The sequence below is a fragment of the Mytilus californianus genome, unplaced genomic scaffold, assembly GCF_021869535.1.
Source record: "Mytilus californianus isolate M0D057914Y unplaced genomic scaffold, xbMytCali1.0.p SCAF_9, whole genome shotgun sequence".
NCBI lineage: Eukaryota > Metazoa > Mollusca > Bivalvia > Mytilida > Mytilidae > Mytilus > Mytilus californianus.
The window spans coordinates 51,358,517-51,374,562 of NW_026262745.1; the positions used below are offsets into that span (position 1 = coordinate 51,358,517).

Genomic DNA, 16,046 nt, shown 5'->3' on the forward strand with positions numbered 1-16,046 from the left:
TCTTACGGGAAACATACTGTCGGAAGAAAAAAAAATAAAAGTTTATTTTTTAGAACTGATCAATTCTCCGAGTTTTGATTAAAAACCGCAATTGATTTATTCACTGACATTATGTACATGAATGACAAGAATATCGAAAAAAGTGAAGCTCAGGATGATTGAACAATTTCGAAGTTTGTCTTAAGAGTTTATAATAATATCCCGTTCCGTTTTTTTCATCCGTAATTTTCTTTAATATGTTACCTAAATCTTTTATCTGCACAATTGATTTGGCTGACATGTTTTGTGTTATTAAACTGAATAATTTCCCGAGTTTTGAATAAAATGCAATTGATTTGTCTATGACTTATAACTAGAATGTTGAAATAAATTAAGCATAGTTGAAATACACAATTTCGAAGTTCCCTTTTAGATAGTTATTATCTTAAAAACAAATAATATCCTGTGCCATTTTTTATCCCTAATTTTCTATATTAAAACAGTGAAATATGTTACAGGAATATATCATCTATCAATCTTTAAAAATCTTTACAGGAAGATTACAAATTTACCAATCACAGCTACAGATTAATTTACGACTTTCTAGCAAAGTATTACACAGGTAATATCATTGCAAGGGTTAACTACAGTCCGCCATATGTCGGACTAGTCGGAATTCTTGTCGCTTAGGGACATTTATAGGAGCAAGACTTAAAATGTACTGTACATCTGACTTCGATCTTAACTGACCAGGATCGATGATGTACCATAAAATAATGCCTGCGGCTGGCAAACATGAAACCAAATATACATTAAAGAAGTGTTCAACATTATCTTTGTTTTGGTATGTATGATTATATTAATAGTAATATTAGTAGCGGAAAGTGTTTTTAATAATACCTCCTTCTTGAGAACGTCTTACACCATCGTAAATATCAAGTTGACTAGTTGTTCTGTCTGGCCAGTTTGCGTAGGATTGTCTGCTTCTTGTATATGAAAATATATCGTAAAGCAAAATAAACAATTGTAAATTGTGAATTTTTGAGTAAGCTCCACATTTGTGTGTCATTTTGTACTGGTAGAACTAATCTGTAATTGTTTAATAAGTTGATATGGTAGAAGGGTGAAACAATGGGCAACCGAAATTCCTCTCGAAAAGTTTTTTTATAAGAGAATAGCAAAATATTTGAAAAGCACACATCTTATATCAAAACGGTTCGATCCCAAAATGAAACTTTTGGAAAAGTAAATTCATGTAGTGAACTGTTAATTTCTACATAAGGAAATGCCTGTACCAAGTCAGGAATAAGATAGTTGTTTACCATTGATTTGATGTGTTTGAGCTTTTGATTTTGCCATTTGGTTAGGGACCTTCTGTTTAGAATTATCATCGGAGTTCGGTATTTTTTTTTTTTACTTTTTCCGCAAAGCCTCAGTGAGATACATATAGAATTAACTGCAATTTAGGATAGAATGTTATGCGGATGTCATCACATTTCTATTTTGACATGACTAAGGTTCTATTTTGTAAATTCTTTATGTAATGTTTTCTTTATTAATAAATGATTGGCAGTATTTCTTTAGAATGTAGCAATAGCTAGTATCATTGATTTTCTCACACCAGCTGACGGAAAGATTTTGCGATACAATTAATATTTTGAGGATAAATTTAATTCTCAACTGGGTATTCATTTTTAATATTTCCAAAATACTACTAAAATAGTAAGAACGCAGTAACTAAACGTGAGTTTAAAACGACCTGGTGTACTTACAGCATGTCGTTAGCAAAATTGATTCCTTCTTGAAGCCTGTCTGTCCATTCCTGAAGAAAAATGGAAGAATCTAGTGATATCATTTTGAAGAAAATTAGAGGATAAGATGTTTCGTTTCCAAGTTAAGTATATTGTAATAGCGTTAAGCGTTGCTTTTAATCGGTATATTATACTTGTTGTTTATTATTTATTGGGATAAGCGCTTTTACTGTTTTTTATTTTACATTGTTTAAGATGCAGTAGGTTATCCACGGATCAAGTTTTGAAGGGAGAGGTAAGAGAATAAAATGATACGTTACTCATATAAACAAAGTTCATGTCGAGTTTGTGATATGGGAGCCTGTTGGTGTCGTGAAGACATTTTAGCATGTTTATTGTGACATCATCACCAATCATAAAAAATGGTTATGCATTCTACATACGCGACAAGAAGAATTATGCGAACAAAATACAAAGGGATAAGTGACCGGAGGTGTTTCTGTGTAAACCAGATATGTTTATTAGGCTTTACGATGAATATGTTAACAAACTTAATATGCAATTGAAAATAAGTTACGCAGGATTGAAAACACCGTACACTTCTGTAAACGAATCTCTTTTGTTTTTAATTTGAATCTGGCTTCAGTTAGACACTTTACGAATCAGCTCATTAAATTGATAAAAGCAGTGCATTTACAAAACTAACCATTACGTAGTTTCAATATCGTGGTTTATAAATGTTTCCCTTTAGATAGGTACATTAAAAATACTATTCGTTATCCATATTTGTATTGTTGTATTTATATTGGCAATAGCATATATATGTATATATTTGGTCATATGCTGATTTTGATGAAAAAAAGAATAAACTGTTTTGTTTTGCGTTTTTATTTTTTGGGATATTTTTGCGCATTCAAGGTTAGATTTAAGGGACGAAATGAAAGTGGAAGACAATATGAAATTTGTATATCTATACATTATTAACAGTTTCTCACGTTACGCATGTTACGTAAGTGTACAGTTAGTCCTGAACTGGACATCTTTTTGGGGGATTTTGAAAATGACTCGCTAAGCATGATGCCTACATGTAGTTGAACTTTTCATCACAAGTGCATTATGAAAATAAAATGTATTAAATCAACATGAAATTATCATTCAAATCTCTCCATAAACATTAAAATCTTTATATTTTGAGTAACTGTATTTCATTTATATGTATAAACTGACGTTGTTATGTTCTAAATTTAGATAACCTTGCATAATTCTGAACTGTCTTAGCCTCTTGTCAATTGTTAATGTAAGATGGGAAATATTTCGGGAGAATATTTTATAAAACCATTGGCTTTATACTTTCTTCTCTTGACTAATATCAATAATGTCAACTTCTGTGTATTGCCATACTACATGTAGCACATATATACGTACTTGTAACTCTATCTCCGAAGACGTTGCAAAACATTTCGACTTAGCAGCATCCGAATGGACTAGTTTGAAAACCCATAAAACTTCATTTTCTTCAAGTATTGGTAGCTGAACACTGTAAAAATAGTGGTAATATGATCTTTTATTTGCAATGCAAAACGTTGACTTATCAAATTAACTCAGGATTTCACTATACCTCAACTAATATTGCTGCATGTGGACAGGTATGGGATAATAGTAATCAGTTATCGTAATCAGCTGTATTCGATTACATTTTGCAGTGTAATTACATGTAGCCAGTAATCATGAATTTTATGATTACAAGTAATCGTAATGAAATCGACTACAATGCAAAAACAGATGTACATGTAATCATGATTACTTTAAGACTACTTTTAGGTAACATTCAAATGATTACTTGCTGATTACACATTGTATACATAATTTTTTGTATATACAAGAATAAATAAAAATAATCCTCAAACTAACGTTCACTATGAATAATCTTGGTTCAACATGATTGATCCCATTAACTATTCTATACTTTCAGTTTTTAGTACACTCATGCTTAAAGGTATGAAAGGTGTACATGTGTGGCTTTTTGAACAGTTTACTGCATACATTTACTTTTCCAAAAGTTTCATTTTGGGATCTAGCCCTTGTGATATAAGGTGTTTGCTTTTTAAATACTTTGCTATTGTCTTAGCATGCAGAAAATTCTCGGACTGTTAAGATTAAGTGCAAACTTTGCTCTTTATATTGATTTTGATGTTTGACTTTAAATGATAATGGATTTTAGTACCAACTATTTTTTTCACAATTTGTATTACAAATATTCCATAATTGTTTATCATGTGTTTTCTTAATATGTTTGTATAGAAATATAAATTTTACAATCATGTATATAATAACAATATATTGTATACAAATTAATTGTTTATTCCAATCAAAACAATTCATTTTAATTACCCAAGCTTACTTATTGTTTGTATAGAATTTGAAGTGGTAAGTTACAACTGTAAAAACACACTGTAGTTTCAATTATATCAAAGGCTATCTGATTATTAAATATTCACTATTTGTTAGTGTTGTCTTCTTAATAGAAAATGCTATTCCTTTAAAAGAGAGCACAGAGACATTTACATTCAAAGTAAATATGTCAAATAAAATAATATAAACTATGTTATCAAACGATACAACCATCACACTGCTCCTTTTCTTAGTTCTTATGCGTAACATGTTTATACTTGAAATATTAACAACACAATTTTTATTAGCTTTTTCAATGTGCAGATAGCATTTTTAAATTTGTTTTCAATACCACAATATCCAATGTAATCATAAGTAATTTTAAGTAATCATAACTACTTTAAAGAAAAGTAATCTAATGTTACCAATTACATTTGAATATAGGTGTAATTCTTATGTAATCGATTACATAAAATTAGCATAGTAATTATAATTTAATCGATTAGATTTTTAAAGTAATCGCCCTCATCCCTGCTTATGGAATATAAATCACCGAGAGTGTCACTTCCGGTATAATATGATAGATAGTTTACAAGATATTCCTGGTTTGAGTGTCGTTATAATCATATAAATATTAAAATATGATATCTATAAATTCCCAATCGTTATATTAGATAGATGATAAAAGAGGGGTGAAATATACCAAAGGGTTATTTAAAATCATAAGTCCCAAACAAACTGAAAATGCCGTGGCAAAAATAAAAGACAAACAACAGTATACAGAGCACAACAAAGAAATTGAAAAACTGCGCAACACCAACCCCATAAAGACCGGGGTCATCTTTGCCAATAATAAGATAAGATAAAAAGAGGTCTATGTTTTGACTTAATGAAGACCCTGACTATTATGCTGTTTTTTGCCAGATAATACTTTTGTTTTCATTGTTTGTGCAAGTTAAGGAAGTACAAAGTTTCATCCATGTCGATAGAAAATTTTTAACTGAAAATCATACTCTTTTCGAATTGGGATATTGAATTCAGGTTTAATACCACCATTGATTTTCCCCTACTAGTCTTTGTTAAATTTTCACTTTTTCAAAAAATTGTGCAGAATTTATCTTTGTTTCAAATAAAGACATACTTGGAATGAGTAAAGTTAAACGTTTTATCCTGTCCAGTACTAATGTAAAAATTTCACATAGCATTTCATTCCATATAAGAAAATAACCAACACTGGAGGTTAACCGATCAAACTGTCAACCCTTTTTTCCTGTGTACAAGCTTAAGTAACCATGTAACCTCATGTTTCTAAAATGTTCTATAAAAACACCAAAAACAAAAATTATGGTGCTTTGAAACACCCAAGATATATGTTTATGACTCCGACATTTTACTGCAATGAAATGTAGAAAATATTTCCTACAACTGTCAAATTCAAGGAAATTATTTTTTTTTTACCCTTTTTTGTATGCAACCGGATGTGACGTACTATGATTTTGTGGTATTACACATTCAATAAGTCTTGAACAGCAAAGAGAAGTATTAATCATTTTTGTTGTTTAGTGTAAAATTATATTTATTTTTTAAACGTGTATACTTCACGCTGTTTTATATTCAAGTAACGGTTGGTTTTAAAATATTGTGGTTTTTAAATTGTATTTGTTGGAATAAAATACAAGGAACATAAGCCCTACCTTTTAGTTTACTTGAAAAGCAGAACATATAATAATTACTACTGAAAAACTAATGATGTTAAAGAATCACCTTTTATATCCATACAATGAGAAAGAAGTTTCTTTAAAGTGATTTGTACTGTTCTCATTCTTGAAAATATAGACATGACCTTTGTATAACACTGCAAATTTCTTTGACCCTAAATGAAAAAAAAAAAGACAAAAAAAAAAAGCAAAATGTAGGAATTAAATATTTAATGCACATTTTATAGGAAGCATTGCTGTGAAATTTTCACATCTTGCATTATAGAATTACACAAAACCTCATATACCGTACTATATTATACTTTTAGTTGATGGCTGGTTAAAGATATGGATTACAATGACTCATTTTATGCCATTCACGTGTCTATTGTTTAAGATTGTTGATCTTGAGAGGGTTTTGGTTTTCTATGATCTTATGGGTGCCGTTTCATTGATGTTTCACCACATATTTTTATCAATACATTTTCTTTTTTGCGTTTGAGTTCTTGTTATTTTGAACTTTAATTAATATAATAAAATATGTGTCTTGTTTCAAATATGCTTACATTTATTCATAATGTTCCGACTTCTTAGCCATCCAAAGAAATTCACACCTAAAGCAATAAGGCTTTGACAATCTGGAAAATATTACTTTAAATGTCACAGAGAAACATTAGTAATCAACACATTAAGAAATCAGTAAATTTTCTAATTTAATGTATAAATGTTTCTAGAAAATAAGTGTGAATTTTCAAATGCTTCTCTCTTAAATTATTAGAAATTAATATTACTTGCACCAGTTCTAAAATATAAATTATTTGATGAACGTTACTTTTACTTTATGAGCTTGTCATTTAGTTGTCCTTTACTTGCCATTTTAATTTAAAATCCTGAAGTTATAAATGCGTATGCTTTAAATTGACATTACCAACTTTCTCAAAGGGTGGACGGCGTCTTCTTTGATTCATTGTTAAAGCGACGCTAAGGTAGAAAATTCCATAAAAAGGATAGTTTCTGTAAAAAATGGTAAACATAGTTAGTAAATAAAAAGGTACTTGTTTTGCTTGAAGAGATAAAAATGTAAGTTATTGAGAGGACTTTGCAATAGACAAATTCGACAGCGGAAGCGAAATAAATACTACTGATAACAATAATCCTACTACAACTACTGCTACTACTACTACTACTACTACTACTACTGCTAGTACTACTACTTATAATATTAATAATGATAATAGTAATAATAATTGAAATATTAATTGTTCATGAACAATTGAGAGGTCTTTCTTTTTCGGATCGTAAAATATACTACAAACAAATTTAATTTCACGGATACTTTATTTAGCGTTTAGCCGTTTCTATTCGATTTATTTTCGCGATGTCGTAATTTCATCGATGTATCAATATAAAAGAGGATCTAAGTTTAACATATTCGCTATGATTTATATTCGAGTTTTTTTTTCTACTCGCGAAAGACACGACAATAAATCGCTTGCGAAAATTAGTTGGTCTACAGTATGTTTAAATAGGCGTAAAATGCATTGAAATCTCCACAACACACATAAAACCCTAAAAATAGAGTTAAAAACACAAAATTTGTTATTTGGAAATTGAGTTTGGCCTTAGACCATTGGTCCCCAATTTTACTATAAAAGACCCCATGGGTCTAAGACCTTTGGTTCAAAAGTTAAAGGTAATTTTGTCTTTTCAGAAACTGTTAAATGGGGCTATGCCCCTTACGGAAAAGTCAAATCTCTTCGGTCAAAATGTAAAAAAAAATGCGTCTTAATGACCAAAACATTTTTCACTATTTACGTCTTCTGTAAGTATAATGGTTTTTGAGATATCCTATAAAAAGTTGTAGGTTCAAAGGTCAAGGTCAACATGTGACCATTGGGGCATTTTCAAAGTCACATGAATTGATGATTATGTAAGAAGATCCTAGGTGGCTACGACTTACGGTTTCTGAATTTAAGTGGCCAACCGACATCGGTTAATTTTCAAAGGGGCATAACCCTACTAATGATTCGTTGAATCTTTTGGATCCAAATGTAACGAAGAACCACTGTCTGGTCCTGAACAAATCGCACTCTTTGGTTTCTTTCTACCTATTACGGTTACGGTGCTTGAATAATAACAAGCTTTTTAAGTTTTGGGCAGATATCGCCGGACCGACAAAATTTTACCTGTCACAGGGTGAGTTCCATATAGGTATTTGTGGCACCGTTACGAAGTACGGATCGGAAAGCGACATGTCCTTCGTTGAAGGCTGCTTACTTCGTCAAAGCTTGGCGGTAAAATAAAAATAATAATAATTAAGGTTTTTTCTGTTTCGTAATGTAAAATATATGTTTAAATAGGCGTAGAATTTATTGGAAAGCTCAAAAACACACATAAAATCCTTAAAATGGTGTGAAAATCACAGAATCAGCTAATTGGGACTTGACCTTGGCCTTTGACCTTGTGACTTTTGTCAAGGTCATTTTTTTCGTATGTAACTGCAAAAGACCTCATGGGTTAAGGACCTTTAATTCAAAAGTAAAAGCTAGTTAACTCGGTTATGCCCGTTATGGATAGGTCAAATCCCTTCGGTAAACCCTTTATGGATAGGTCAAATCTCTTCGGTCATAATCTAAAAAAAAGTTGCGTCTTTATGACACAAAATTTTTTTCACTTTTCGAAATTTCTGTAAGTATAATGTCTTTGAGATATCCCATAAAAAGTTGTAAGGTCAAAGGTCAAGATCAACCATAAAACTTTAAAACACACCAAAAATCCTTTTAAAAAAGTCAAAAACACATAATTCGGTATTTGGGACATGACATTGACCTTTGACCTTTGATCTTTGACCTTGTGACCGTTGTCAAGGTCAATGATCCCTGATGTCCTTGCAAAAGTCCCCATACTACCTTTGGTTTAATAGTAAAAGCTAATTTTGCCTTTTCAGAAATCTTTAACGGGGGTTATGCCCCTTACAGAAAGGCCAAATCTCTTCGGTCAAAATGTAACAATGTAGCGACTTAATGACCCAATCATATCCCACTATTCAAAACTTCTGTAAATATAATGGTTTCTAAGGTTATCCTATAACAAGGTGTTAGGTTAAAGATCAAAGTCAAAATACAAATCAAAAAAAGGTTTCGGGCAGATAACATCGGACCGACAAAATTTTACAACTCACAGGGATGAATTCTGGATAGGTATTTGTGACACCAATACAAAGTGTGAACCTGAAAGCGACATGTCTTACAGTTAAGGCTAGTAACTTCGTCAAAGTTTGGCGGGAAAAGATTGATAGTTCTGGTAAATTGTACATGAAAAAAAATCAAAAAATGGCTACGTCTGGTGTACAAAAGGTAACATCCGGTTGACTTTCTTCAAGGTCATATTTTTGTAACCAAATGTAAAAGACCTTCTGACTTTATCTTGAACCAATAATAAGTAAGAGCAAATGTCAAAATCTATAACGTGAAATTAAACTTTGACCTTTACCCCAATTTCAAGGTCATTAAACAAGGACCTAAAATCAAATAACCCTAGGTCTCTACTATATATGGTAAATAATTTATATTACCATACGGCTAATGTAAAATATAAGAATGGAGAAAACTCCCATTAAATGTCAACGTAACCTTTCAACTATAATGTATGTATTACATGTTGTAACTAACCATTCTGTAAAAATATTTTGTCGATATCTTATACGATTTTTGAAAATGAGTAATAACAAGCCAAAATCAAAATTTTTAACATGACCTTGACCTTTGACCTTGACCCCATTTTTATTTTTATAGACCAAGGACCTCAAATCAAAAGACCGTAAAGCTAATTTTGTCTTTTCGGAACCCGTTAACAGTGGTTATGCCCCTAACAGAAAGGTCAAATATCTCTACGGTTAAAATGTAACAAAGAAGCGCCTTAATGATCCAAAGATTAACCACTATTCAGGACTTCTCTTAATATAAGGGTTTCTGAGATTATCCCATAACAAGGTGTAAGGTCAAAGGTCAAGGTCAAAATACAAATTTGACATTTTCAAAGTCACATGAATTGATGTTTATTGGTGAAGATCATAGGTTGCTACGACGGTTTCTGAGTTTAAGTGGCCAACCAACATCGATTAATTTTCAATGGGGCGTAACCCTACCGATAAGTCGTTGAATCTTTTGGGTCCAAATGTAAAGAAGAATCAGGGTCTGGTCCAGAACAAATTCTACCCCTTAGTTTTTCCTACCTATTACGGTTACGGTGTATGAATGAAAACAAGGTTTTTAGGTTTTAGGACAGATAAATCCGGACTGACAGGGTAAGTTCCGATTAGGTATTCGTAACAACCATACGAAGTGTGAACCTGAAGGCGACATGTCCTACGGTAAAGGCTGCTAACTTCGTCAAAGTTCGGTTGAATGATAGAAATGATAATAAAAACACAATTCTTCAGAGAACAATTGAAGGTGTTTTCACCCCAAATAGACTTATCTAGACAGGACAATATCAAATTTTAGTTTAAAAAATATTCTAGTGTCAGATAATAGCTTAATTTATGATCATTCGGAAAATATACGGTTTTATATACTTTTTGCTTAAAATAAGGGAGATAAGTAGGTACTTCCTGTTTACAAACAGCTTAACTCCAGATAAATTTTAACCTAATTTCACACTGATTCCAAAGATACCAAGATCTCATAAATTGTACATGAGACTAATGCAAAAATGGCTACTTCCGGTTTACAAAAGGTCACATTCGGTCATATATCTGTTACCAAATAAATAAGACCCTCTGACTTTATCTTAAACCAATAATAAGTAAGAGCAAATGTCAAAATATGCTAGAACGTCAAATCAAGCTATGCTCTTGACCTCAATTACAAGGTCACTAAACAAAGACCTTAAATGAAAAGACCCTAGGACTCTACTGTATATGGTAAATGAGTTATATCACCACTCGGCTAATTTGAAATATAAGAGAGGAGAAAACTCCCTTTAAATGTCAACGTAACCTTTCAATCAAAATGTATGTGTAACGAATTGTCGCAACAAACAATTTTGTAAAAATATATATATATGATACGAAAATCCAAATTTTGAACATAACCATGACCTATGACCTTGATCTCATTTTCTTTTATATGGACCAAGGACCTAAACCCTAGGACTCAATCACTTATGGTTTGCCAGTTACAAATATATTTTTCACTAATATCAAATACAGAAGAGGAAATTACTCTCATATGGAATCTCTATACCACTTCGGTGAAAACTAAACGAAACATCCTGAGGATATAACGAGCAATTTGGAAAGATAAGTATGTCGGTTTCTTCTTCGGTTGCGAAGTATAAGAAATAACAAGAAAAACAGTGTTCGGATAGATAACTCTTGCATGGAAAAGTTTTAGTTAAGCGGTGCCAATTTCAAAAGCGTATAAACTGTTCGATATCATATACAAAATATCTAAGCGACATTATGTGAAACAGCCAAACAGCAAAGTAAAAAAAAAATAGACGAAAAAAATTTATAAAATAATCAGAACAATGAACAATGTCATTATGTCTTTCCACGGAAAAGTGGAAAAACCTAATAATAATAATAATAATAATAATAATAATAATAATAATAATAATAATAAAAATAATTAAAATGTCAATTTTTCGTGAACAATTGAGAGGGATTTTTTTTTGTAATGTAAAGTATGTTAAGATAGGCGTTACATGCATTGAATTCTCTGAAACACATAAAACCCTTAAAATAGTGTCAAAAACATAAAATTAGTTATTTGGGACTTGAACTTGACCTTTGATCTTGTGACATTGGTCCCCAATGTCAGTGCACAAAACTCCATGGTTCTAGGACATTTAATTCAAGAGTTAAAGCTTATTTTGATTTTTTTTTTAAGTAACCGTTAATTGGAGTTATGCTCCTTACGGCAAAGTCAAATCTCTTTGGTCGAATGTAAAAAAGTTGCGCCTCAATGACCCAAACATTTTTCACTATTCACTATTTCTGTAAGTATGGTTTTTGAGATATCCAATAACAAATTGTAAGGTCAAATGTCAAGGTCAACCTTAAAAAGTTTTAAAACACACTAAACTCTTTTAAATAAGGTCAAATGCACATAATTCACTATCATGACACATGACCTTGACCTATGACGTTGTGACCTTTTTCAAGGGCATTGGCTCCTTATGTCAACGCAAAAGCTCCATGGCTCTAGGACCTTTGGTTTAAAAGTAATAGCTAGTTTTCAACTTTGAGAAACTGTTAACGGGGTTATGCCCTTTACGGATAGGTCAAATCTCTTCGGTCAAACGTAACAAAAAGTTGCGCCTATATGACCCAAACATTAAACACTATTCACTATTTCTGTAAATATAATGATTTTTAAGATATCCAATAAAAAATTGTAAGGTTAAAGGTCAAGGTCAACCCAATTGTTTTTTAAACACACTAAATATCCTTTTTTTAAGGTCAAACACACATAATTCGAAATCTTGGTTATGACCTTGACCTTTGAACTTGTGACATTGGTCAAGGTCATTGGTCTCTGATGTTACTTCAGGGGTCGACTATCTTTGCTTTAATTTTAAAAGCTAATTTGTGTCTTTTAAGAAACCGTTAACGGGGGTCATGCCCCTTACGTGATGTACCGAACATTTTCCACTATTCAGGACTTTTGTAAGTGTAATGGTTTCTGAAATTTTCCCATAACAAGGTGTATTGTCAAAGGTCAAGGTCAAAATACAAATTTGACACTTTCAACGTCACATGAATTGATGTTTATTGGGGAAGATCATAGGTGGCTACAACTTACGGTTCCTATTGGCCAACCGACATCGGTTAATTTTCAAAGGGGCACAACCCTTCCAATGAGTCTTTGAATCTTTTCGATCCAAATGTAACGAAGAACCAGGGTCTGGTCCTGAACAAATTCCACCCTTTAGTTTTTTCTACCTATTACGGTTACGGTGTTTGATGACAAAATTTTTAGGTTTCGGGCAGATAACTCCGGACAGACAAAATTTTACTTCTCGAAAGATGAGTTCTGGGTGGGTATTTGTGACACCAATACAAGTGAAACTGAAGGTTACGGGAGGAAAATTTGTCAAAGTTTGGCGGAAAAAAAAAGAATAATAATAATAATTAAAAACCAATTGTACAGAGAACAATTGGAGGTCTTTCCACTTCAATTTTAAAAATAATTGATAAGAAGCTACTTCTGGTTTATTTGAAGTTACTTTTGGTGTTCAGTCATAGGTTTCTTCGTAATGATTCATTTAATATACGGTTTCTATATATTTTTGCCTAAAATCAGGGAGATAATTGCCGACTTCAGGTTAAGAAAATGTCACTGCCGGTCTCAAAAGATAGTTCTTTCTACAATGATTCCATAAATATATAGTTTTTATTTACGTATGCCTCTAAAAATGAAAATAATTGACTACTTCAGGTTTAGAAAATGTCACTTCTGATCTTAAATGAAAGGTTTTTGTATGCTCATTTAAAAAATATATGGTTTCTAGGTACTTTTGCATAAAATAAATGCAAACATGACTACTTTCGGTTCACTCAAGGTCACTTCCGGTTGATGTTTTTCAAGGTCATGTGTCATTTTACATTTTGTAAAAAACCTTAAGCCTTTATCATGTACTAATCTGAAGTAATAATTAATTTACCTTAAAATAAATCATTTGAGGGGCAATAACTCCTATAAGATGTCAGTGGATTATTTCAGACCCAATGTATCAGAGAAAATGCAAACACAAGCAAATGACAAAAATGAGGACATGACCATGACCTTTGACCTTGACCTCATTTTCTAAGTTAGGATCCAAGGACCTCAAATAAAAAGACCCTAGGTTTATACGGCTCTTGGTTTATGAGTTACAAAAACATTACGACAAATTAATTTGTGACAAAAATAATTTCGTCGTTATCTTTTTTGGTTACGGAGGTGATACAATAACAATAAAAAACAGTGTTTGGGGAGATAACACTTACAATGAAAAAGTCTTCGGCTTAAAAAGATGAGTTTTAAAAGAGCAATAACTGTTTGATATAATATCTAAAATATCTCAGCGACATTTTGCGAAACATTTTTATACCGCAAGAATAGGTTCGGCGGAAGAAGAAAAAAATAGTTATAATAAGCAAAACAGAACCAAAAGGTCTTTTCAAAAAAAGTGGAAAGACCTAATAATAATTAAAATCCAATTGTTCAGAGAACAATTGAAGTCCTTCCACCCGAATAGATATATTTCATATGAAAATATTTAAATCCAGTTTAACATGTTATCTATAATGACAAGTTATAGCTTTTTGTATACTTTTTCCAAAAATATATGGTTCCTATTCACTTTTGTGTGAAATAAGGAAGATAATTTGTTACTTCCGGTTTTGAAAAATATCATTTCCGGTATTTGATAGTTTACTTGACACTGATTCTAAAATATTTTGTTCTAGATACTTTTACATTAAATAAGTACAAAAAATAGCTTTTTCCGGTTTACAAAAAGGTCACTTCCGGTTGCCCTTTTCAAAATTATATGGTTATATATAGATATGGGTTGCAGCCTAATGCAAAAAGTTCCATGGCTTTATCATGTGTTCATATAAAGAAAAAAGCAAAGGTCAAAATATAGAACTTAAAAACTACATATGACTTCGACCTTAATTTCTAAATCATAAACCAGGAACAATAAATCATGGTAAATGGGTTATATCACCACAACATATGGCTAATCTTAAATATTAGAGGGGAGAAAAACTCCCATTTAGTGTCTATGTAACGTTTCAACTAAAATTTACGTGGTACAACATCTTGCAAATAACAATTCTGTAAAAATATTTTGTCGATATCTTATACTATCTCTGAAAATAAGTGATAACAAGCCAAAGTCAAAATTTTGAAAATTACCTTGACATTTGACCTTGACCTCATTTTCTTCTTCATGGACAAATGACCTCAAATCAATGACCCTAGGTCTCTATCACTTATGGTTTGCCAGTTACAAATACATTTCACTTATATCAAATACAGAAGATTAAATAACTCTCACATCGAATCTCTATACCGCTTCGGTTAAAATTAAATTTGTCGGTTTTTTCTACCGTTGTGAAGTATTAGAAATAACAAGACAAACAGTGTTAGGGGAGATAACTCTTACTTGGAAAATATTTGCTTAGGCGGTGTCAGTTTCAAATGCGTATAAATTGTTTGATTTGATTTTGATTTTTGGTGTTTTAACACCACTTTTAAGCACCGATTTTGGGCTATTTCGTGGTTGCCAGTTTTTATTGGTGGAGGAAGCCGGAGTGCCCGGAGAAAATCACCGACCTTCGATAGAACTGACATCCTAGTCAATTAAGATTGGAGTCGAGTGCACCCGCACGAGCGGGGTTCGAACTCACAACCTCAGTGTTGACTGGCTAGTGATTACAGTAGTAAAAAATCTAAATTCAACTTGATAAATGTTGTTAGATTTTAAACATATACATGTAACACGTTGACATACGCTTGGTTAAAAAAAGTGCAGCAATTTTGCAATTTCGAAATGAATTTAGTGAGTGGTTTAGTGTTTTTTGATTGGAAGCATTGATGTAACTTTCTATATTTTAAAGAAGACGTGTTACATGTATTATGTGTTCCGTGACACAAATTCAATGTTGAATCAAATGCTTATTATAAATATTATACTTGTTTCCTTCAAATTTAACCAAAACTGAATGGTAATAACTGAGGACAATTAATAACAAGCTTTTATAGCCGACCATTTTTTTTCTCATTGTTAAAGGCCCTACAGTTGCCTATAATTGCTTACATCCACTTCATTTGAACTTTGATGGATAGTTGTCTCTTTGGCAATCATACCACATCTCCTTATTTTTATTTTTTTGTATCCACATCATTTTGAGATAAAACATGAAGTGGTTAATTCTTTTTTGCTTGTTTTCATTTTAATTTTTCTTTCAATCATTTTGACCTTTCTTTTTCGTCATGCTTTATTTGTGTTTTATTTTTTGAAAACTGGAAGGGATGGGGATAGTTTTTTTTCAACATTTATTTTACAAAACCTGGACCATTCTGATTTTTGAAATAGAAAAATTTTTCGTCGCTTGTATTGCATATTTTGTTTGAATTCAATTATAATGATAAATATTTTTTTTCTTTAAAGGAAAGTATTAATTTGTTGAGTTAATAAATTATTTATACTTAACTCTCACTATTGCATT

The 16,046-nt window shown here is 31.4% G+C and overlaps 1 protein-coding gene across 3 annotated transcripts in view; it reads right to left on the reverse strand.

Annotated features, from left to right (window-relative positions):
• LOC127716223 (SH3 domain-containing protein 19-like) overlaps nt 1-16,046 on the reverse strand; it is a 49,861-nt gene that overhangs the window by 21,710 nt on the left and 12,105 nt on the right. For 2 of the 3 annotated variants that reach the window (XM_052222335.1, XM_052222336.1), the window contains 6 exons: nt 6,747-6,832; nt 6,385-6,456; nt 5,886-5,994; nt 3,156-3,267; nt 1,752-1,801; nt 880-965 (listed from right to left, as the gene is read on the reverse strand). In XM_052222335.1, coding sequence (XP_052078295.1) covers nt 880-965; nt 1,752-1,801; nt 3,156-3,267; nt 5,886-5,994; nt 6,385-6,456; nt 6,747-6,786 — 469 coding nt within the window. In that variant the 5' untranslated portion in view covers nt 6,787-6,832. The remainder of the gene's footprint in view (nt 1-879; nt 966-1,751; nt 1,802-3,155; nt 3,268-5,885; nt 5,995-6,384; nt 6,457-6,746; nt 6,833-16,046) is intronic. The other variant, XM_052222337.1, reaches the window with a different exon arrangement.